The 24,009-nt window shown below is 37.9% G+C and overlaps 5 protein-coding genes across 5 annotated transcripts; 3 read left to right on the plus strand and 2 right to left on the minus strand.

Annotated features, from left to right (window-relative positions):
* The first annotated feature begins 929 nt into the window (after positions 1-929).
* LOC147536688 (cinnamoyl-CoA reductase-like SNL6) lies at positions 930-2,965 on the plus strand. Its single transcript, XM_086640858.1, has 5 exons — positions 930-1,174; positions 1,260-1,417; positions 1,625-1,813; positions 2,176-2,510; positions 2,647-2,965. Exons 1-5 carry the CDS (start codon positions 1,036-1,038, stop codon positions 2,729-2,731), a joined length of 906 nt encoding a protein of 301 aa, XP_086496984.1. The 5' UTR covers positions 930-1,035; the 3' UTR covers positions 2,732-2,965.
* Positions 2,966-4,281: 1,316 nt separating this feature from the next.
* Positions 4,282-9,185, minus strand: LOC147536689 (plasma protein). The gene is made up of 9 exons (XM_086640857.1): positions 9,148-9,185; positions 8,057-8,447; positions 7,827-7,928; positions 7,608-7,716; positions 5,894-6,009; positions 5,445-5,633; positions 4,888-5,027; positions 4,613-4,796; positions 4,282-4,527 (listed from the first exon to the last, which is right to left on the minus strand). Exons 2-8 carry the CDS (start codon positions 8,176-8,178, stop codon positions 4,615-4,617), a joined length of 960 nt encoding a protein of 319 aa, XP_086496983.1. The 5' UTR covers positions 8,179-8,447; positions 9,148-9,185; the 3' UTR covers positions 4,282-4,527; positions 4,613-4,614.
* A 3,208-nt stretch (positions 9,186-12,393) lies between these two features.
* On the minus strand, positions 12,394-13,142 carry LOC147536690 (uncharacterized). The gene is made up of 3 exons (XM_086642691.1): positions 12,848-13,142; positions 12,698-12,758; positions 12,394-12,574 (listed from the first exon to the last, which is right to left on the minus strand). Exons 1-3 carry the CDS (start codon positions 13,107-13,109, stop codon positions 12,394-12,396), a joined length of 504 nt encoding a protein of 167 aa, XP_086498817.1. The 5' UTR covers positions 13,110-13,142.
* Positions 13,143-14,278: 1,136 nt separating this feature from the next.
* Positions 14,279-17,149, plus strand: LOC147536691 (uncharacterized). The gene is made up of 5 exons (XM_086644048.1): positions 14,279-14,867; positions 15,168-15,430; positions 15,516-15,633; positions 15,964-16,172; positions 16,466-17,149. The coding sequence occupies exons 1-5, from the start codon at positions 14,445-14,447 to the stop codon at positions 16,920-16,922; spliced, it is 1,470 nt and encodes a 489-aa protein (XP_086500174.1). The 5' UTR covers positions 14,279-14,444; the 3' UTR covers positions 16,923-17,149.
* A 5,687-nt stretch (positions 17,150-22,836) lies between these two features.
* On the plus strand, positions 22,837-23,992 carry LOC147536692 (RING-H2 finger protein ATL29-like). The gene has a single exon (XM_086641606.1). The coding sequence runs from the start codon at positions 22,868-22,870 to the stop codon at positions 23,771-23,773; it is 906 nt and encodes a 301-aa protein (XP_086497732.1). The 5' UTR covers positions 22,837-22,867; the 3' UTR covers positions 23,774-23,992.
* The last annotated feature ends 17 nt before the right edge of the window (positions 23,993-24,009 follow it).

A 24,009-nucleotide genomic window follows, 5' to 3' on the forward strand; every position in this document is an offset into this window, starting at 1 on the left:
AAAGACCCTGTTAAAATGAGGAGGAAAACGACGTCCAAAGAGTCAAATTCTCCACTGAACGACCTACGATGTTACGACTGCCTCACCCTCTCTTTCATATAGAGCAAACATCTACTTTTATTTTCTTTGGTACGTACCTAGAACTATCTTTTTATCATAGAGAGCATGTATCTACTTTTATTCTCTCTCTCAACGCACCCACGAGAACTGTTATTTTTCCCTTTCATACATACGACACACCCACGAGAACTGTTATTTTTCCCTTTCATACATATTACATACCGAACGTTCTTTTCTGTCATACAACCTACATCCTTTCCCCTCTATTTATAATACACATGCTAAATAACTCATCTAAATTCGAGTAATTCTTGTACACATAATGGTGGGTCAATGTTGCTAGCCTAGAAGTTTCCTTACCAGTACAAACGTGTCATTATCTAATGGTCTAAGTTGGTGATCATGGTGGAGAAACCATACAACTGTATGTTTGAACTCCATTAATGCCTGCAACCACAATATATTGAAATTAATTGTGAACTGTTGAACCCCTAGAAATCAATGTGGTCAAAATTATACAATCAAGTAAACCAACACATGGATCCCTTACTCGTTTACTTTATATGGTCAACCAACTATAGAGGTAGCTTTACTTGTTCTGTCGAATGGTACAGATTTACCAACCCAATTGGATTGCCACGTTGACATCATAAAATTGCTAACAGTTGGATCATTAAAGAGTTAGTTCAAACTGTGAATGGTTGGTTAATAAACACCCACCGTGTTTTTGCCGACGTGGGAGCCTAATCATAAATACTGTGTAGGGTAGGGGGCAGGTAGCCACACTAATCCCTGTTGTACAAACTCTTTTCTCTCTCTCTACTCACACTCTTTGAATACCCACTCTCTCACAAGGTCACAAACTCACACCCCTCCGTTTTAAATACAATTCTAAATTCCCCTTCCAATCTCATCACTTCATCTCTCTCTCTCTCTCTCTCTCTAAAAATACTCTCTCTCTCTCTCTCTCTAGAAATGGCCCCAGCTTCTCTCAATCAAACATCAAAAAGGGTTTGTGTTATGGACGCTTCAGGTCATCTTGGGTCAAGTCTAGTCGATCGGCTTCTTCAACGAGGCTACATCGTTCATGCTGCCGTTTGCACCACCACCCATGGTTCGTCCGCCCTTTTTACATTTTCAATCTTTATTTCTTCATTCAATTTTTTGTTCTTAACCATATTTTCATGGTGGGATTTTAGGTAATTTGAAGACATTGAAAGGACTGAATTGTGAAAATAAGAATTTGAGAGTTTTTCAATCGGATCCATTTGATTATCAAAGTATAATTAAAGCATTAAAAGGGTGTTCCACTTTGTTCTACTCATTCGAAGTTCCTCAAGAACAACACACATTCGATGTACTTACTTCCTCTCTATATTATTACATTAATGATGCTATGCCCGGCACTTCTCCTGACTCAATTCATTAAAGTTTTCTCTCTCCAAATCTATGTCCGACACATCAGCCGGCCGGGATTGGGTGGAGAAGTGCCGGGCATAGCATCATGGCTCATATTATTATGCTTAAATATTGTCCTTAATGAATTTATTATCTTTTTTTTTAGGAGTTTATGGCTGAAGTAGAAGTGAGAGCTGCACATAACGTTCTTGAAGCATGTGCACAAACAGATACAATAGAAAAAGTAATTTTCACGTCGTCAATAACGGCCGTCATTTGGAGAGAAGACCGTAAGTCAACTGACGATGTTGACGAAAGGCATTGGAGTGATGTCAATTTCTGCCGCAAGTTCAAGGTAATTCTCCAAAATTCCATGTACTTATTATTAAATTCGATTTTCTATATTGTTTGGTTACTATTATCTTCACGTGCATACACGCCTACGTGGCTATTACCAACCATTAGATCTTTATAATTTTCGGTGATCTCGATATCATTAAAAACAGAACTCAGACTAGTTCAAGTGCCCTCGGACTGCCACAATCTTTAGACCATAAACTTCAAGAATCATTACATGGAATCGATAAATGATGAATTGAGAAAACATTGATAGAAAGAGCAGTAAATCGGTCATTATAAGGATTATAACATTTAGGTAGAAATTCTTTTTTCTTCGTAAAAAAAAGGTCTTTATGGATTTTAATGTTATTTTTGCAGTTATGGCATGGTCTATCAAAGACATTAGCAGAGAAAACAGCTTGGGCCCTAGCACGAGACAGAGGAATGAAGATGGTAAGCATCAACAGTGGGTTATTAGTGGGTCCTGAAATTTCAATCAAGACACCATACCTAAAAGGAGCGGCTGAGATGTACCAAGATGGGGTCTTAGCAACTGTTGACCTTAGATTCTTAGTGGATGCTCACATTGCTGTATTCGAGGATATCTCAACTTACGGACGTTATCTTTGCTTTAATCACGTCATTAACCGCCCTGAAGACGCCGTTAAATTCTCACAGATGTTAACTCCGTCAGCCCCTTCTTCGACAGAAAGGTTAGAGTAGACTCTGACTTGTAGCATCACTTGATATTACACGTAATACGACGAGAACATCAAGATCGATGCATGATATACAATCAATCTTACATGTGTCATGATGAACTAATAAATTTATGCTCTTTTTCTACAGCTGTGATGATTTGAGGATTTTTCAACAAAGAATTAGGAACAAGAAATTAAACAAAGTGATGGTGGATTATAAGAGTTCATTTTGATGATGAGAATAAAATTAAAGCATGATAGGACGTGGGAAGATTGTAGCCATTGGAATCCAAAATGGTACAGATAGGAGTATACATCACCAACAACATTTTATTTGATTTTTTAACTTCTAGTGTATTATTGGATTAGATTCCAGGTATTCAAAAGAAAATATATAAATATATAATGTTTTTGTCTATTAGACTCCTAAATGCAATGAATGTGAAGAAAATATTGTTGTTTCCTTCTCATCATTTTTCTTTTATATGTACTTTTTGTTGAACCCTTCCTTTTTGTTGAACCGTGATACAAGGATGATCATCAAGTGAGACGAGTCTACTTCTTCGGAGCAGCCGTTTCCGGGCAGCCGTTGTACCGCCACATAACCACTAAGGGACCTTACATGTTGTAAATACACTACCCAATTTGAACCATCAAGTGTTCCAGGTAAAGATTTTGAGGGCGGGTGCAACTGCTTTGACTAGTTGAGCCCTTAAGGTATCTAAGAACATGTTTCAGGCATAGTCCCAAGAAGTATTGCAATGAACCAAGATCCTTCATAGAAAATCTCTCACTAAGCTGATTTTTAAGAGCATCACAATGACTCGAGGACCTTTAATATATAAGTATATCATCCGCATAAATGAGTGCGACTGTGATCATTCCATTAAACAGCTTTACAAAGGGCGGAGAAACTAAAGCAGACATTTTGAACCCGAGGGCAACGAGGGCACTCCTCACACCATGCCTTAGGAGCATGCTTTAGGTCATTTACAAACTTGGTGAGGAAACTTTTTCTTCTGAAATTTTGGTGGCTGGTACATCCGTACATGTATGCTTTCTTTTGAACACCATGAAGAAAAGCATTACTAGCTTTATACACTTCCATTTCAGAATTCGCGGCTTCTCGCCAATTTGTATCTTACGAGTTTGATTAAAGATTGTAGGGGTTTGGAACAGAATCACATTGAAGTTACTAATTAAGGGGATGTCTGGTTAATGGTTTAATAATACCATTTTTAGCTCGAGTCACCATTGGGTAAATATTTCGAGGTGGAACAATAACCTTTGAAGCAATAGACGGGATTCAGCAGGACTATGTGTGTTCACTGGATTTTATTGGATATAATTAGAAGTAGGAGAAACAAAAAGCAACGGAGAGATGTGAGGTTGAGCAGCAGATAGATGATCAATTAAAGAAGGGGAGAATTTGTTGAAGATGGAAATGCTGATGCATTAGCTATTGACTGAGGAAAGGATCACCATTAACGACTTGTCAGGCCTTCACAGAAATAATGGAGGTATTTAAAGTCATACTACGACCATCATCTTTAGTGAACTGAATGCTTTGACTAGGAACACAGAATATGTTTTTCAAGTAAAATATGGTGGAACCAAGCTGAGATATTGAGTTATTGACATACCTTCAACCTTCAGTAGCATTATCGCTTTCCTGACAATGATAATGAGCAGCACTGTTCTTCATGTAAATCTTCGTATTTAGATGTAAGAAATATTAATAATATCTGGAGAATCTAAAAATGGCAAGTTATTCAAACTGTCATGTTTGAACTCGAGCTCAAGATCATGTAATAAAAATACTGTAGCATAATCCCTACATACACATATACATAATATATGGAGGAAGAAACTTCTATTCTCAGTTACTAGTTTTATTAACTACATGAATAAAACTGTATCAAACAACATTTACAGTGCCCAAAACATAAAGATCACAAGAGCACCCCGCGAAACTCCGAAATTCAGCTTGCAGCATCCTCTCAGTTGCAGCTTCAGGTACTGCTGCAGTCTGCAAAAAACCTTACGTTTAAGAAATCACACAACAATTTTACCTCTCTGATTTTGTATAGTAGATCTCGAACGACGAAGCTTACGTTTAAGCACTCAGCTGCATAGACACGATTGAAGAAAGCTTAAACTTGCGGACTTTGTTAGAATCCTGTGGCTGAAAAAGTATTTCCGTGGTTGGTTTGACTGTTACTTCTTTCCATTCGGAACCAGATGCTCCTTCGGTTCGATAATCCCGAGCTGAGTACAAGACTTGGAGCTTTGAACGACCTTAATTAGGTGAACACTCGTTAGAATAATGTTAATATATCATAAATAAGAATTCTTAAGGACAAGCATTTCGAATCAATAGAGGAAGTACCTACGAACATCGACGACTTTTGGGTGACCAATTGACTAACTTTTGATCTCTTAATGTGTCTCAAAGCCTGGATATCTTCTTGTTTTCCTTTAAATTCAAGAAATTCTCCGAGAACATTTTTATTTTCTTTTAACTCCAACCTGCAGAGAATTGTAAACGGAAATTATATAAGATAGTTAGGTAATTGGGCACCGGTTCGGGACCACCCGACCTAAGCAAATGAAGTGAATCCTGAGTCACTCAGCCTGCTCACTGGCTGCTCATAACTATTATCTTCTTGTAATGTATATGTATATTGATATAGAGCATTTCTATATAGAAAACGATAAATGTATTTTTTCTTCTTCTATACTACCAGAAAAGAAAATGAAGAAAGAACCAACGGAAAGGAGAGGGGGTTTGGACTCAGCCAATCAATTAAACTCCCAAACGCTGGTGGGGCCCTTTGGGCTCCCCTTGACCCTGAGAGTATAATACGAAAACTAGCATATACGATATACCGTTTGACATGACAAGCAAATTTACAATAAGAACAAGAAACTTGAAATCGCACAAACCTATCCCACATTGGAGCGGTGTTTAGAATAAAATGAAGTTTCTGATTGATCCCATCCTGCATCTCTTTCTTTCCTCCACGAAATGCATCCTTAATCCAACCAGAGAATGTACCTTTTGTTTCTGGCTTAAGCATCATTAATTCGTCAAAGGGGACAACCTCTGGCGGAAACTCCACGGAAGGAAGACTCCTATAAAAAACGAGACAAGAATAAACAGAACAAAATATTATTTGAATAAGGAAATCGTGCAATATTAATATCAATGAACAAAGGCATTCCCTACACAATTTGACTAACCAAGTTCAGATCTTATTACAATTACCTAAAATTCTGAGATAGTGACGTGAATAGCCAAACTGGTAATACGCTTTCGAATATAAAGATGTAAGAGCACTGAAATCTTTGATAAGTAAACTAAAAGAAAAAAAGGAAGGTTTCATATGGCAGACCTGCATTTAGGATTTGAGAGTACAACTCTACAAGATACATATCCATTTGGTAATTCAACTCCCCTTTGTTCAAAGTACGATTCGAGAATTTCTGCTTGTCTTTTAACTTCAGCCACCTTACAGATCGAGTTCAATAAAAAAAGAAGTATAAGAACTATATCATATTTGAACTAAAAAATATTACCATTCTAGTAAACCTTCCATTCACTGTAAATGCTTTCAAGGTCTAACCGATTAGGTATAAGGGAAACCCATAATCTTGTCAGAATGATGTATTGGAAAGGGAAGTGCTACCATCTTATAATTGAGAGATTAGATTTGGATAACGAAAAAGTAATATTTGTGACATACACTTAAGAAATAGCATAGATACAGTTTTATATATAATTAAGCTTAAGGTAAACTACGCCTAACTCAGTCAAGTTACCAGTCCTGACTTTGGCTCGGTCCTAGGCCGATTCCAAGCCGATCTCGAGCCGAACTGCTTAGGTATTAATGCTGATAGCGGGGTCATGCTACAACTTCCGAGCTTACCGGTCTAAGTTACATACATACATTTTTTGTTCCTTATAAACAAATTCTTTGAGGTGCATGAATAACCCATAATGTTAACCAAGAATGACTAGCATTATGCTAACAGACCCGTGTGGTGGGGGTTGTGGTCAGTGGCACGGAGCCAGCACTGGGTCCCCACCACAAAGGGGCCCACTTTCCTTAGCTAACTAGCTTCGGTTAACGAATTAGTACTAAAACGGTAAAACCCCAAGACTTACCACACCAATTTGTTTGGTTGTTCTGGTAGGACGTGCATCTGTTGATTAATAGGTCTGTGGTTCAAACCCTGGGCACATAACTTTTAGATTAAATTTTCTTTTTTTGCAATGTTTACTAACAACTAATGTTTAATTGTTTTAGTAAATACGAAATTATATATCTTAAGATAAGAAAATGAATATTTTCAAGTGACATTTAAATACATTTACCAATGAAAAAAGTGAGATTGTGATCAATTGAGTTATCCAATCTTTTCTCGTTTATTTTCGTTTTCTAGTGATAACTTCAAATGATATATATAATTTTCTAATAAATGTGACCTGGTATATAGTTGAGCACGGAGGAGTATAGCTCAAAATCACACGGTTATATGATGGCATGAACCTTAGGAGAAATTTTGGTTTTTGATCATTAGTTTATAACTTCGTGTCAAATGGTACGTAGCACAAGAAGTCTAAATAGTTTATTCAGATAAACCTATGCCCTGCACTTTATTTCACTTCAGATGTAGCAAATTAGCAATGTCATGAATACAATGAAGAATTAAATAAATCCAACTTTTTCAACATTGTTTTTTTTTTACATGATTCGTGGTAAACTAGCTTATAATGATAATGTGTATGTGGGGTTGTCTTGGTAGTGATTTTCTTTATAGGGGCATGAATACATACTCATATATCAACTTAAACATTTATACATATAAGATAAAAAAAAACATGTCTGGTAAACTCTTCAAATAAGTTCGTTTTCTTATTAATTTTAACTCTGCATACTTGCATTTTTATCGAATTTGCCACGGCCCCCCCTAAAATCGCAGCCACGACCCCTGTATGCTAAGACTACGACAAAGTGATGGAGTGTATAATCTAAGCAATACGAAATCGATAAATTTGATAGACCAGTATTTCCAAATACTCAATATCAAAGAAGAAAAACTTACAGGGTTAGGAGAAGTTTCTGTCTTCTTTTTCCTTGTACTGATCCAGCTCCCATTACCATCTATCTTTACAAACCCAGACAAGTTGTTAACCCCAATCACCACCACCTCACTGTAAATTACCAAAAGAGGGAAAAAAAAACCCATCAACACAACTCAATGGGTAACCCAAAAAAGTGAATTTGAAATGAATTTCAACCCAAAAATTAGAGAAAAACTTACTCCTTGGTAATTAGAACCATATCTATGTTTTGGCGAGAACCAGTTTCAGAATCTGGAATTCTAAGTCCTGTATATACTTTCCCACCATATACTTTCTCAATTCTGAAATTAACCCAAGTATTTGATAAAATCAGAAAAGAATTAGACAGCTATTTCAAGCAGAATTAGTAAAAATTGAAGTGGGGATGTGAAATTGAATATGAAAATCTAGGTTTTTCAAAACACAAAACCTGCTAGCGACGAGGAATTTAGCATCAGTATCGTTTGTTTCGATTTCGAAGATATCATCATCATAAAAGAATCGCCTAAACAAACGATAGATTACAAGTCCACATATAATTTCTACCCACATCTTGATTACTAGGGTTTCTTTTACTTCCCCTCTTTCGCTTCTGATGGTGCTCTTGAGTGTTGAATTTTTAATCTGGGTAAGTTTTTTGATGAGATTAAATCTGGGTAAGTTGGAAAATTGGATTTGAGGAGAAGGAAAGAAGTGATGATAATGAAAGCTGAGGAAATGAAATTACTCTGAGAAGGCAGAGTAAATTGCGCGGGGACACGCTTTGTCGATATTCTCACTCGGTCCATTACTTAACCAAGAGTTTTTCTCCTTGGATCCACCTAAAATTTTGGGTTATTCAAAGCCCCGTACTTTATGACCAGCTTCCGGCGTAGCTCCCTACTTTATCGAAAATACCTAGAGGCCTCCTTTTTCAATTGCGTTAAATATCCGTTAACTAGTCATCACCTCTCTCTCCTCCATCCATCACCTCATCGTATTGCCACCTCATCGTCTTCACCGGCGAATGATGCCGGCCGGCCGACCAATTTTTCGACCGACGACCTTCAAACATAAAAATAAAAAAAATTCTCTATCTTCTCCCTCATTTTCTCTCTCTTCCTCTCTTTTCTCACTCTCTCTCTATCTATACTGGCCGGCGAAGGGGGGAACCCTTCGCTGGGCGTCGTTCTGGCGAAGGGCTCCCCCCTTTGCCGACCAATATAGAGGGAGAGTGAGAAGAGAGATGAAGAGAGAGAAAAGGAGAGGAAAAGAGAGAAAATAGAGGAAAAAGAAGAAGAGAGAAATTTTTTTCTTTTTTATGTTTGAAGTTCACCGACCGGCGGTCAGCCGGTGACCTTCGTCAGGGAAGACGATGAGGTGGCAGAGAGAGAGGTGATGAGACGGTAGAGAGAGAGAGGTGATGACTAGTTAACGGATATTTAATGATAACTGAAAAAGGGGGCCTTCTGAGTATTTTCGATAAAGTAAGGGGTTGCGCGGGAAGCTGGTCATAAAGTAGAGGGCCTTTCGATAAATAACCCTAAAATTTTTCAATTTGAGTTTTGCACCCGAGCTCTGGGAGCATCTCCAATACAAAACTAAAAAAAAATTCAAATTGTCCTTGTGTCAAGGCTCAGTAGAGCCTCTTTTTCGTAGATGTCAATGTTGAAATTCTCAATTCAAAAGACATCTCCAGTGCAACACTCTAAAAACTTAAAAATAACTTAGGTGTCATTTCCTAGATGATTAGATTTGCTTTTAATATTGAGTGGCCAATTGAGATCCTCAAACAAATCTCAAATATTGAATTTCTTCTTGAGATATCTCAACATTAAATGATGCCACGTCATTTTGAGATCCAAATTGAGTGTTGTATTGGAGAAAACTTTTTACAAAAGAACTCAAAAATCCTAGGTGGCACTTTGGGTTTTTCAATTTGAGTGTTGCATTGGAGATGCTCTTATCTGCTCAAACTAGGGACGAAACACAACGACATGCTCGAATGGGCCCATCGCCACCTGACTTCATAATTAACCATTGACACACTTGCTCGTTTCGGGTAGTACAACCCGACCCGCAAAGTTTTAGTAGAAGGACTTCGGTTAAGACCACTATCTAACCCCTCGCTCACACCCAAGCTTGTTATGTATTAGGCGATGGTTCTTTCAAGTACCCGACCTACAAATGTTAGGCTAAATAAGCTCAACACATTGCCACCCCTTACTAATCTCAAAAGTGTTAGAAATGTTTTCTTGTTAGTATACGTTGATGACATTCTTATATACTAGTGTAAATTTTATTGTTGTTAACGACATCATTCATAAACTAGACTAGGAGTTCGATACGAAGAACATGCGGGCCTCTACACCAGTTTTTGGTGATTGAAGCCACCTATAACGAGAAAGGGCTACTCATCATACAACCAAAGTATGACACTGATATCTTTTTGAAGTTACATCTCCATGGGTCACTGATTTCTCCGGCGAGCATGTATAGTTCAATTGGGTCACAATTTGTATTCATCGTCTTCATGTGACTCTTTAATGGCTTATTCCGATGTTGGTTGGGGAGGATGTTCAAACAGTCGTTGCTCTACTACTAGGTTTTCCATATTTTTAGGTTGCGATCATATAGCATAGGGCACTAAGAAGCAACCTACAATTTCTCCATTTATATTGAAGACAGGTACCCATTTCCCGCCTCTAGTGCTACTAACTTCACTTGGATCGATTGGATTCATTTTACAGGAGTTTGGTGTTAAATTAATAAATCGTGCTCATATTCGGCTTCATAATAAGAGTCAAATCCCTATGACAATCAATGCAGGTTGCATGGTCATTCTAACCATAATGAGCTTAACTATAATTTTGCGTGAAAACTCATGAATTGGTCAAGATTCGGTTTGTTTCCTCTCATGACCAACTTACTGATATTTTGCCAGAGAGTTAGTTACCTAGTCTTCAACTTAGAGAGTTATGCCCCAAATTGAATCTTCGTAGACATATGATTTTCAAGTTGCGGGAGGGTAAGGAAATGTGAATCCACCTACCCCAAGGCGGTGGATCCTCTCCAAAATTAAAAGATATCACTTGGCAGAGAGAGTTTAGAAGTTGCATGATTATGTAATTTAGGTGTTTCTATCTTGTCATGGTTTCCTTGTAATATAGGTTTTACCTTTGTCAAATATAAAAGAGCAGAGGTGATCGATCCATAAAATTCAATATCAGATCTCTTTAAAAAACACATGATTGGCTTATCGTAAATGTCTTTTATGGCTGATCACTCTACATATTTATTCTAACCTCTCTCAATTTGTATTCATCATCTTCATGTGACTCTTTAATGGCTTATTCAAATGTTGGTTGGGCAGGATGTTCAGATAGTCGTTGCTCTACTACCGTATACCGAGGTTTCCATATTTTTAGGTTACAAACATATCGCATAGGGTGCTAAGGAGCAGCCTACAATTTCTCGATATAGTATTGAAGATGGGTACCCATTTCTCGCCTACCTCTACTAACTTGTCTTGGGTTGGATTCATTCCACATGAGTTGGTGTTAAATTAATAGATCATGCTCATATTCGGCTTCATAATAAATCCTTATGACGACCAATGCAGAGTTGCATGGTCATTCTAAAACATTGAGCTTAACTATTATATTTGTGGGGTGAAAACTCATGAATTGCTCGAGATTCTGTTTGTTTCCTCTAATGACAACAAACCGATATTTTGGCAAAGAGTTTATCTAGTCTTCGGTCTAGAGAATCATGCCCCAAACTGAATCTCCGTAGGCATGATTTTCAAGTTGCAGGAGGGTTAGGAAACGTGAATCCACCTACCCCGAGGCGGTGGATCCTCTCCTTCAAAATTAGAAGATATCACTTAGCAGAGAGAGTTTAGAAGTTGCATGATTATGTAATTTAGTTGTGTCTACCTTGTCATGGTTTTCTTGTACAAATAGGTTTCCTTGTAATAGGTTTTACCCTGTCAAATATAGAAGAGAGGAGGTGACCGATACTAATCGTCCACAAAATCCAATATCAAATCTTTTTAAAAAAATCATGATTGGCTTATCATAAATGTCTTTTATGGCCAATCACTCTTCATATATATTTATTCTGAACTCTCTCAATTAGAACTCAACTTCGTAAGAATACAAATAAGTTCACTCATATATTATCTAATAAGTTATGTATAAAGATATAATCTTTGTTGAAACAACTACTATATAATGAGTTGTTTTATAATACTGGTTAAACGTATCCTGCCTGACTCATGTCTCTTACTTACTTTTTTGAGCTCTAAGTCGATCTAAAAAAAAAATAAACAAAAAATGATTAAAAAAAACCAAGTCCAAGGATCTTCTTGCATGGAAGATGGAAGGTCATTTTGTTAAGAGTTAATTCCTATATGGCCCCCTACTTTGTGACCAGCTTCCTTTATGGCCCCTTTTTTTTCGTAAATTCAAATATGACCCCCTATTTTCAGATAAATGTCATTACTACCCTTCTTAATTCTAAATTTAAAACAATAAAAAAAAATTATTTCCACTTCACCCCTCTCTCTCTCCACCTCATCTCTCCCTACACCTCACCCCTCTCTCTCTCTCTCTCCAACTCTCTTCTCTCTCTCCTACTCACCACTTTCTTCTCCGGCAAGGTGGCCGGCCGGTAAATTTTCCGGCCGGCCACCTTCAAACTTATAAAAAAAAAAAAAATTTCTCTCTCCTCTCTCTCTCTCTAAATTTTTTTTTTTTTAAAAAAAAATCTCTCCACTCTCTCTCTCTAAAACTCCGGCGAAGGGGGTTTCCCTTCGCCGGAGATCTGTTCACGAACTCCAGGCATAATTGGTCTCTCTGGGAAATGCCCAGGAAAGAAATTATCATTAATGGTAACATTCTTAATTGCAACAACTGAGACACCAGCATTGTACTCAATCACTCTATCAACCAGAAGAAATGGAAACCTAAAACAGCAAAATACAATAAAAGATTAAACCTTTACGTACCCAAATACAATTAGCTATGAATCAGACTTGATTTGAATGAAAAATGCATCAAATTTGGAACTAAAATGACTCAAAACTCACCTATGGGGCAAAACCTCACGGATCTCGTTTATATCAAACACAGTTGGAAATGCTGGAAACCCTGAAACAGAAAAAAACCCTAGTTTTGATCGAAATGTAGAGAATTTAATAAGAGTACAACAAGCAATGAAGTTCTCCAACAGAACTTACTCTTTTCGACTGGAATGTCTTTGGCTGATTCCCCTGTTTCATTTACAGCACAACAAGTAACGAATTTGGTTTTGTTCTTGAATGATTCAAGAAAAGGTAGACTAGATCTAGGGTTAGAAACAGATAATCTAGAGGAGAAGATCCTCGTTTGATGAGCAGGTGAAGTAGAAGGTAGTAGGAAGTGATGGATGGAAGATTGAGATGGAGAAGAATGGGAGGAGAGAGGAGAGATGAAGTGATTGGTTAGGGAAGTGATTTCCATTTCTAGAAAGAGAAAGTGAAGAGAGGAGAGAGAGAGAAGATGGGGAGAATTACAGCAGAGGGACGGGTTGGTGGGACGAGTCCGGACGACGACGAAGTTAACGAGGGAAGAAGGGGGTTAGAGGGGTAGATGAGATGACCAATGAGGTGTTTTAAAAAAAAAAATTTAGAGAGAGAGGAGAGAGAATTTTTTTTTTTTTTTTTTTTAAGTTTGAAGGTGGCCGGCCGGAAAATTTTCCGGCCGGCCACCTTGCCGGAGAAGAAAGGGGTGAGTAGGAGAGAGAGAAGAGAGTTGGAGAGAGAGAGAGGTGAATTGGAGAGAGAGAGAGAGGGGTGAGGTGTAGGGAGAGATGAGGTGGAGAGATGAGGTGGAGAGAGAGAGGGGTGAGGTGGAAATAATTTTTTTTATTGTTTTAAATTTAGAATTAAGAAGGGTAGTAATGACATTTATCTGAAAATAGGGGGTCATATTTGAATTTACGAAAAAAAGGGGGTCATAAAGGAAGCTGGTCACAAAGTAGGGGGCCATATAGGAATTAACTCTTTTGTTAAATACTTTTCCAATGACTCCATAGGCGTAGGGGTGGCAATTTGATCCGAACCGGTGGGTTTTTTCCCGAACCCGCCCCTAATGGAACGGGTTTTACCGCCCCGTTTATTAAATGGGACGGTAATGGTATGAAGATAAAACCATTTACCGGGCTCGGGGCGGGTTTGGGATTAGGTAGTAAAACCCGCCCCGCCCCGATTATATATGTTATGTATTATATATACAATAGGTTTCTAAAACTTTTTATCTTATATCATCAATTTAACTATTTTATATTTTATATTATGTAATAAGTTGTAGTGTTTATAGTTGATAAAACCAAAATGTTTTAAAATTTTTTTTATAATATTTATATTATTTTGATTAATCTAACTTATTTGAAATAAAAATATGAAATTTATGTTTAAATCCGACCCGCCGCGCACCGTTTCATGTTAAACGGGGCGGGGCGGGTCGGTAATGGTTAAGTAATTTCTAATCGGAACGGGTATGGTAATTAAATACCCACCCCGATTAGCTATTGGGACGGGAATGGTAAAACCCGTTTACTAACGGGGCGGACTTGGGAAAGAGATAACCCGTCTAAAACCCGCCCCGTTGACATCCCTACATAGGCGTGCCTCATGCCTAATGAAATACATTATTCTTTTGGACATAATGAGAATAAATGAACTATTGAGGGAGGAAATAGAAACATCTATGTAATTTGAGGTTTGGTTCTTTTTCTGCTTCTTCTTCCCCGATTACTGATGTAATATATTCGTCCGTCCTGAAACAACGCCGATTATGTCTCTGCATCTCCTTTCTCTCTCTTTTCCACCTCCCCATCTCACCTTTCTCTCTCTACCTTCCTCCTTCTCTCTCATTTCTCCCTTTCCCTCTAATCTTCTTTTAAATACTCAAAACCACCCACAAACACCAAAATGTGCATGCTCATCAACCACCTTTCTTTCTCAAAATATGGAACAAGATACAATAGGAACTGGTTTTGGAAAACATTCTCATAAAAATGGGTTTGTTTCCAGGAGTTCTAGCTTGAATGGAATCATCCCCTCTTCTTCAATTAGTAGTTTAAACAAAGAAATTGACAATGGAAATGGAATTGAAGAAGAAGAGGATGCAGACGATGATAAGGAAGAAGAGGTGGAGATTGAGGAGGATGAGGGTTTGCCTGAGAGATGGGATGTAGTGGGTCTTGGACAAGCCATGGTAATAATCTCACTTTCAATTCTAAATCAAAATATAAAAACAATCTCACTTTCTAAGTTCCCTTTTTTTTTGAAGAAAAATTATATTTTTATTTTTTTTGGTTTAGAATCTATTTGCATGGAGAATTAGGGCGATCTTTTGAATTTATATAATCTTTAATGACATCTTTTGTGAGAAAATTTTGAGCTCTGTAATTTAAAACCAAATTATCTGTGGAATTTAGAGGAATTGCCCAAAATATCTGTGGAATTTAGATTTATACTAATGGAATTCTATTGAAATTTGTTTGGAGGGTTTTAGGTAGATTTTTCTGGAACTGTGGATTATGAATTTTTGAAGAGATTGGGGATCGAAAAAGGGTCGAGAAAACTTGTAAACCACGAGGAGAGGGGTTTGGTTTTGCGAGCGATGGATGGTTCTAGCTACAAGGCAGCTGCTGGTGGATCTCTTTCTAACACGCTTGTGGCACTCTCTCGACTCGGCGGTCGGTCTGTTGGAGGCCCTAGTTTGAATGTAGCAATGACGGGAAGTGTAGGAAGTGATCCGCTTGGTGGGTTTTATAGGTATCAATCAACTAATCTGCTTCAAATTGTGTAAAACAAGTATTTTGTATTTTGATTAATTTTGTTGCAAAATCAATAATTTCAGGACAAAATTACGAAGAGCAAATGTGAATTTTCTTTCTCAACCCGTGAAAGATGGAATTACGGGGACAGTTACAGTTCTTACTACTCCAGATGCCCAGCGTACGATGCTTTCATACCCAGTTAAATCCCTTATCTTGTCAGTTTATTTGCGTAGTTTTTCAATCTTAACCCATTTGTTAATTTATGAAAGAAGTTCGTATTCTTTTATGTAGTTGGAGTTAGTTTAGTTGATAAAAAATGCCTTTACATGCTTGTCATTGGGTTTACTAGCCCTCCACAAAGGGCAGTGTCGCCCTGGGAACAAGCCAACACGGCGCGGATAAATTGCTTGTTTACACGGCACGCCATGTTTATAAACGGGTATATGTGATTGTGCCATCAGATTGGTTCAAGAGATGTGGTTTATCTGATTATAACTTGGTACTACTCTCTTTTAAATGTTTTGTTAGGGTACGTCTTCGACTGTTAACTATGATCAATATTTGGCGAGCGCTATTTCGAAAACAAATATACTTGTCGTGGAAGGGTATTTATTCGAACTTCCTCAGACAATCCAAACAATAATGAAAGCTTGTGAGAATGCACACAGGAATGGTGCTCTTGTTGCTGTGACGGCATCTGATATGACCTGTATTGAGAAACACTATGATGATTTTTGGTAAGGAATGGTAGCTCTTTCTTCATTTAGTTAAATATATATGCATGAAACAGGCACGAGTTGCACAGGCCAGATCCATGGTTTTTTTCCCTTTTGCATGGTTGAAAGAGGACCTAGAATCTCACCACCACAGATCTAACCATACTCCCCTTAAAGCACAACAACACATAATACGACCCGATCAAGTGGCGTTTCTCTGCACGATTTATATGTTTTATTATAACATTGGTTTTTGTTCACCAAAAAATGAACAAAAATCGTCTTTCAGCCATTATATCATCTTCTTTTTACAGGGAAATAATAGGAAGCTATGCCGACATAGTTTTTGCAAACACTAATGAAGCAAGAGCTTTGTGCCATTTCTCATCAAAAGAAACTCCAGTATCTGCCTCAAAGTATCTGAGCCATTTTATTCCTCTTGTCTCAGTCACTGATGGTCCCAAAGGCTCTTATATTGGCGTAAAAGGCGATGCTATTTATGTACCTCCTTCTCCGTGTATACCAATAGATACATGTGGAGCCGGAGATGCTTACGCTTCAGGATTTTTGTATAGTATTCTAAGAGGAGCTTCAGATTTGAAAGGTATGGGTTCATTAGCAGCTAGAGTTGCATCTGTAGTTGTTGGACAACAAGGAACCCGTCTTCGGGTTCAAGATGCAGTTAAATTATCAGAGTCATGTCAACTTCATACCAAGCCTTCAACAATTTTCTCGTCCGATTTGGGTCGAGATCCTATCTCGAGTTCTTAATCTTCTGTTTTTTTTACTCAAATTTTGTTTCCCACTTGACTGAATTTCTGATATCTGTAAATTCTCTAGACGTTTCTTCATGTATAATTTTGCAGATGATCTTGTACGTAGTTGATGTAAATTCGGAAAATGTAAGAAATTTGTGTGCAGCCCAGAGGAGTTGAGTACTCTCTTTAGAATTCAATGTTATTTAAGACAATGGGAAGAAGAATTTCAAATTTTATTAATAACCAGCCTCTTTTGTTTATATCAATACTATTGAGTTTATAATTTTACTAGGATATATCCCGTGCCCTAGGGCACGGAAAGTTGTATCAATCAAATGTTGCCCAATTTATTGTTATATTTTATTAAGAGAGGGAGATTATTATTAGTTATTATTGTTTTGTATTATTTTTTTTGTTTCTTCTCTCTTAAATTAGTTATTATTTTATTGAAAGAGAGAGAGAAAGAGATTTTATTTCTAAGAAGGAAATGATTATTGTTTTTTAAATAGGTAACTTTATTTCTACGAAGGACTACATTTTAAATTTTGATAAGGACTTCTAGACAATATCCTTTATTAAGAAAAGATGTTTGTCCCAGTCATCGTTTTCCCTTCTGTTTTATTATAAAGATAGTTCTTGAATCCCCAAATAGTGGAAATATTGGAAGTTGGATTTCAGGATTAAATGATCAGCCCATTTGGGTAACTGAAGATGATTACGGCGTTTCCAATGGTGATTTGTATGGAGGTAATACTCCAAATGCTAATTATGCTGGATGACAGATCACAAAGTCGATCTTTAGGTAACCTCACAACAAGAAATTAAGAAACAATTTTCAAGTAGGAGATTCAAAACGGGCCAGCCAGCACAGCGGAATATAAGTTTCCCACTTTGTGTTAGTTATGAAAAAAATATGTAGAATAGTGGTAGCAATAAATGAAAAACTGAAAGTAAATAAGACAACGATTTTTAACGTGAAAAACCTCTTCAATATGAGAAGTAAAAACCCAACGGACAAGTAGTCCACTCCAAATCCATTATAATAAGCAATTGAGTTACAAACTACGTCATCTTTGTTCAATAGAATAAAACCCGAGACTCGGCTCCAAAAAGAATCAATCTCAAACACGAAGAAAATCCCACAAGAAAGAGAAAAATTTCAGCTCAATCGGAGAAGATCTCACCGTCGGATTTCCCAAACACCGAAGACTGTAGAGCTGAAAATACTCAGCCCTACTGACAACTTCTTCAAGGCAGACGTCTTTCTCTCTCCTCTTGTGCTTTGTAATTGTGTTCTCAGTGCTTCTCACACACTTCTAAATTAGACTAAGGTAGTATTTATAGACTTCCCCTTAACCTTAATTCCACCGACATAATTCCAGTAGATACTCGACTTGGGCCCGGTTTTGGTTTACTAGATCAAAACCCAAGTAGGTTTCCTCACTAGGAGGAAAACCCAACACCGCCTTATGTCAATAGATCGAGTTATTGAAAAGATACTGTGTTGGAAATTCTGAATGGGTACTTGCTCGAAAGCTCTCTCCAAATTGACAAGAAATTGTTGCTTATCACGATGAAGAGCGTGAACGGTTGTCAGAGCCGAGGAATCATCCAATCCTGTCTGTTGGTTTAGTTGGTGTGGGCGCGTGGGCGTGGATAGTCAAAGATCATATAGAGGGAGACAGTGCAAGAAATTCTATACCTAAGAGGGTTGTCCTTACGAAGATAACTTCATCATTAACAATCCAAAGCTGAAAAAAATGTACATGTTTGGGACATACTATTGGTAATGGGTGTGGAAACAATGGAAATTTTGTGAACATCCAATTATAGCCTCTGTGGGGATACAAATATATGTGTGAGACAGATGTATGCATTTCAATTTGATTGGTGATTTCGCGTGGTATGGAATTTACCATATGAATTCTAAATATTTTTGTTATTGATGTTGTTATGCATCTTTGTTGAAAGTTTCTTGAAGGTGGATTTGACATCTAATCCGGTTTCCGACCTGCAAAACCGCTTTAAATTTTTGGGTCAACCCATTTTGCTGATGTTAGATAACTTCATCATTAACAATCCAAAGCTGAAAAAAATGTACATGTTTGGGACATACTATTGGTAATGGGTGTGGAAACAATGGAAATTTTGTGAACATCCAATTATAGCCTCTGTGGGGATACAAATATATGTGTGAGACAGATGTATGCATTTCAATTTGATTGGTGATTTCGCGTGGTATGGAATTTACCATATGAATTCTAAATATTTTTGTTATTGATGTTGTTATGCATCTTTGTTGAAAGTTTCTTGAAGGTGGATTTGACATCTAATCCGGTTTCCGACCTGCAAAACCGCTTTAAATTTTTGGGTCAACCCATTTTGCTGATGTTTGCCTTAGACTCCTAGTCTTTATTAGGGTGGCTATTATCGTGTTTAGCACATCTTGATGATGTATCAATGCTTTGTAACGATTAATGTATATCGTAGTCGATTTCTCAAAAGAAACATTATCTCGTTCTTGATCACATTTTTGTTAAAAAGAAAAGAGGGACCACAAAGAAGGGGGATACAGAGATATTGAATCGGGTATTGGTAATGTGGTGATGGGTTACTTTTTGTTAGTTTAACCATTCCTTAATCGATGAGAATCAAGCTGTCAACTTATTTGTCAGTTGATCTTGAGAGATTTAAAGACCACAAGCTCATACTTCATCAGTTCATCCTATGGCCATGCGCTCGTTGAATCAACTCTCTTTTTTTTTCTTTCATCCCACGAAAGATGGGGTAATAGGGTATAAGATTTGATGGCGATAAATGTTAGTTTGTTCGAAAATTTGAACAAATACATATAAGAATTTAATGTGGATGGGCTACTTTGCTCTTATATTTCTCTCTTGAAAGGTTGGATGAAATCCCACTGCCTACTTCAAACTTCAGTCAAAATTTGAGTGCATCTTGTCACTGTTTATAAAATTGGTAGGTTGGTGTTTTGGGGAATAAGAAAATTTTTTTGGGAGACAAAGTTTTATGTTGAAGCAATTTATTTTGTTTCCTCCAAACACTAGCCACTTTTCATATATTTTATCTTCTTATTGCCTTCCCATTACCATCAACTCTGGGGACAGCTAACTCTGACCGTGATCTCTGCCTCTCTCTCCCTCCGTCGCTCTCTTTCTTCTTTTCTATGTTCCGACGAAGGGGCCTCCCTTCGTCGAAACCCTCGTATTGTAGAACCAGACTGCTTCGTCTAGATCTGGTGATGTAAACGCAACGAAAAATAAAGGAGATAATAAAATAAAGCAAAGAACGATAAAAATAACTAAAATACTTAAACTTTGATTGTTTTTTTTTTCTCCTCAATGTATGCATATGACAGACTGAACCTCCTTTTATTTATAGGAGTTAAGACTCTTCTACATAGACTCAAACTGGTCTTTCCTAAATAACGAAAATACGTAAACAAAACAACTTCCTAAACCTAGATTCAATAAGAATCTTATTAAACTTGGACTCTTTCTAAAATCCTAATAGCATGGTCGAATGGCCTAAGTGGTTGAGCCAGCCGTGAGGCCCATTGGCGGTTTATCCGGCCCGATCTTATCTACATCAACCTCCCCTTCTCTCACGAGGTTCGTCCCGAACCGTTTGTGAATGGCGTTTAATTCTTCAGAACCTTCAACAATTGGCAATAACGTCACAAGCTTCTTATTCCAAAGGCCTCCCTAAAATGGCTTAAGTCCATGTTTGTAACATCACAAGTAACTTCGGCCACGTAGATTGAACCAATCGAAAGCGAGATTGTACACATGCGATCAACACGTGTAGTAGTACCAGACTATATCCACGTGGTTCGATAAGGGTTAGGTTTCGACACAGTTGGAATTCCCAAGTAATCGACAAGTTTGGTACAAATAAGATGCTATACACATCTGTTGTCAATAACAATAGTATATACCTTATTCATTATAGTGCCCTGTGTGACGAACAAGTTATTTCTTTGAGAGTGTTCTTTCTCATAATGAGTAAAAAGAACTTTACGAGAGTAACCAACATAACTCGATCACCTTTGTCAAGATTTGTGAGGACCTATTCTACCTGTTCTTCGTCGGACTCTGAATGTTATTGTTTCTCCACAATATTGGCTTTGCTTCTAGATGGGAAAACATTAGAATAGTGACCCGTTTCATAACAACGATAACAGTTAACTGGGGGAGGCTTCTTATACGGGTTTTCCATCGCGGCTTTAGAGCTCTCATCAGTTGGTTTCGGGTGATCCGAGTCTTCCGGTGTCGGCCAGATCAGTTGTGATGATGCATAAAATGTCCAGACGTTGACTGACGTCAGAAAGTCAAGCCTTGACCTGAAGTCCAACGAGTCAACCCGGCTTAAGGCAGCAGACCAACTAAGCCGTCGACGCTCCGCCGCCTACACCCCTAACTAGGAGGTCGGCCAGGACAAGCTAAGAGGCATCCGCTCTGTTTCGCCCTCGGCATAGATAGATAAACCCTGGAATCACTAAAGGAATGAGGGGGTCCGCGTAAGCTACGCCTATGGCTCACGCCCTAAACTAGGTAGATAGGAAAGTGCCTATATCTTACCAACTCAATCCCAGAATCTCCCTAAAGGATTCCAGTCGGTTATAAATCTTAAGTGTTTAAGCAAGCTTGGGCTTCAAGAGTCTGAGAGGAGAAAGTATCTCCCCAAAGATCAATCACTTCGACAAGATATCTACGAAGTATCTTTGAACTTAGGAACTTCCACTTATCTAAGATCCGAGATAGACTCTAAAGAAAACCCTAGATACAAATAAGAGGAAACTTCTCTAACGGTTTGATGGCCACCACCTCACCACAACCACTAATCAAAGTCGGCTTAACATTGCCTATAAAAGGGCCCCTCATCGGCTTCCAGAAGACAGGTTCACTTTCTCTAAGTAACACATACTCACCCTCCAAAAGGTTCAATCAATATTCAATCTCTTACTGCAAAGAACACCGTGACTGTCTTGAGCGTCGGAGCGGTTTTCAAACCCTTTGCAGGTTTTCCCCTGGAATCAAGGAAGAAGGAGCAAGAAGGAGGAGTTGGAGCTTGGAGCAGGAGTAGGAGGAACCAGAGCTGGAGCGAGAACCAGGCGAGAGAATCAGACTCAACATCACAAAATATTCACACATAACAGAGGTTGTCATGCATCAACTTCCTTTTTCATGCTGATATAACGGAAGACCATTTTTTGACATCAACATGTTGATTCCAAGTTGCATGGTCGCGGTAAAGGGTTCGGGAATCGGATTCAAAGGATCTTGCTACGCTGATGCATTCAAAAGCTGACGAGAAGGATCGTAGGTTAACGAGGTCTTTAAGGTCGTTTCGAAGACCATCTTTGAATTTTTCCACCTTCATTGATTCCGAATTGAGTAAATTAAGGCGTGTGCTGAGGCGATGGAATTCAGAAGTTTACTCTTCGACTGATCGTCTTCCTTGTCGACAACGAAGATATTCAGCGCATAGTTGGTTCTCATAATCCGGAGGGAGTAACCTAGCCAACATGAGTGGTTTTAGTTCTAACCAGAGGAGAGAGGAGTAAATTTCAATAAGCGCCGACGTTTGAATTCCTGTTTCTACCAAGTAAGAGTTGTTTTAGATAAATAAACAGTGACGCATTGAAAGGTGTGTTTTGAAAATGTTTTTTTTGGATTTTCCACATTTTAACCCGAAATATGTTTCCCCAAACACCCACCAATTGGTAGGGAAAATACTTGAAGTGCCAAACCAAACTTAGTTTTCCTAATAAGGTGGTCTATGATTTTCTCTCGCCTCCTCCTCCATCGATTTTTTTTTCTCTGACCTAAGAAAAAATAGAAACACCAAATTTGGAACCATATAAGTATATATAGATAAACTTCAGAGGCTAATTTCTTCCTCTCAATAATTGGCAGTTGACAATTTTCTCCGGCAATGTCACAAACTTCAGATGCCGTCCGCCACCGTCAGGCGCCGGAATCTGGAAGAATACTTGACATAGATAACCATTCTTTACCTGTAATTCTAACCCTAATTCTTCTTCTTGCTTTCTTCATTGGTTTTTTCGTCGTATATTTTATACGTTGCTTAATTGCTTTAATACGTAGAAATCATGCAGGAAATACTATAGTAAATACTGAGGTTAAAAAACTAGGTCTTGATCCATCAATTGTGGTTTCATTTCCGACAGTCATTTATTCATCTGTTAAAGATCTCCGAGAAGGTAAAAGTGGTAGGTTAGAATGTGCAGTTTGCTTATCGGAATTTCAAGATAATGATAATATTAGGTTATTACCATCATGTGATCATGCATTTCATACTGAATGTATTGATCTTTGGTTCGAATCTCATACAACTTGTCCCGTTTGTCGAAGAAATTTAGACCCGTCCGAAAATGCAGAACCGGAGATGGAGACAGAGCCGGAGATGGAAATGAGAATGACCCATGAGAGTGAAAATGTTAATGATCACGAACATAGTCATGTTATTGATGTTCATGAAGAAATAGAGGAGGAAGAAGGTGATGATAATGCAGAGAGGAGGAGAAGAAGCCGGGAAGAGGAAGGAGTAAGTGGTGATTTGAAAGGAAATGAAGGAGTTTCCGCATCAACGGAGAAATTTTCGAGGTCTCATACGACAGGACATTCAATCGTTAGAGGTGATGATAGGTTTAGATTGAGGTTGCCGGAGCATGTGAAGGAGAGGATTACAAGAGGACATAATTTAACAGTTAGTTGTATTACATTTGGTGAATTTTCAGGCGACACGGTTGTCGGAAAAGATGGTGTTGGTGTCCATTCAGGGTTTCCGGGCGGAGATGTCACCATGGCCAAAGCTTAACATCTTCCATTTTCTAGGGTTTAATTGGTTCAATCTTTTTGTAGTTTTAGTTAAAATTAGATTATTTTGCACTGTTACAGTTTGACATGTATAGTTAGTAATATATCAAATTGCCTGGTTATAGTAATTTATGTAAATTGGGAACCGGCCCGCATAGATTAGAGAATTAAGCGAGTTACTTTAATGTGAGAACTGCAAAAATGTTTCAACCTTTGTCAATCGTTTGCGTATATGTA

The sequence above is a fragment of the Eschscholzia californica genome, unplaced genomic scaffold (genome assembly GCF_041429995.1).
Source record: "Eschscholzia californica isolate CP2 unplaced genomic scaffold, dmEscCali1.0.p SCAF_5, whole genome shotgun sequence".
In the NCBI taxonomy this organism is placed as follows: domain Eukaryota; kingdom Viridiplantae; phylum Streptophyta; class Magnoliopsida; order Ranunculales; family Papaveraceae; genus Eschscholzia; species Eschscholzia californica.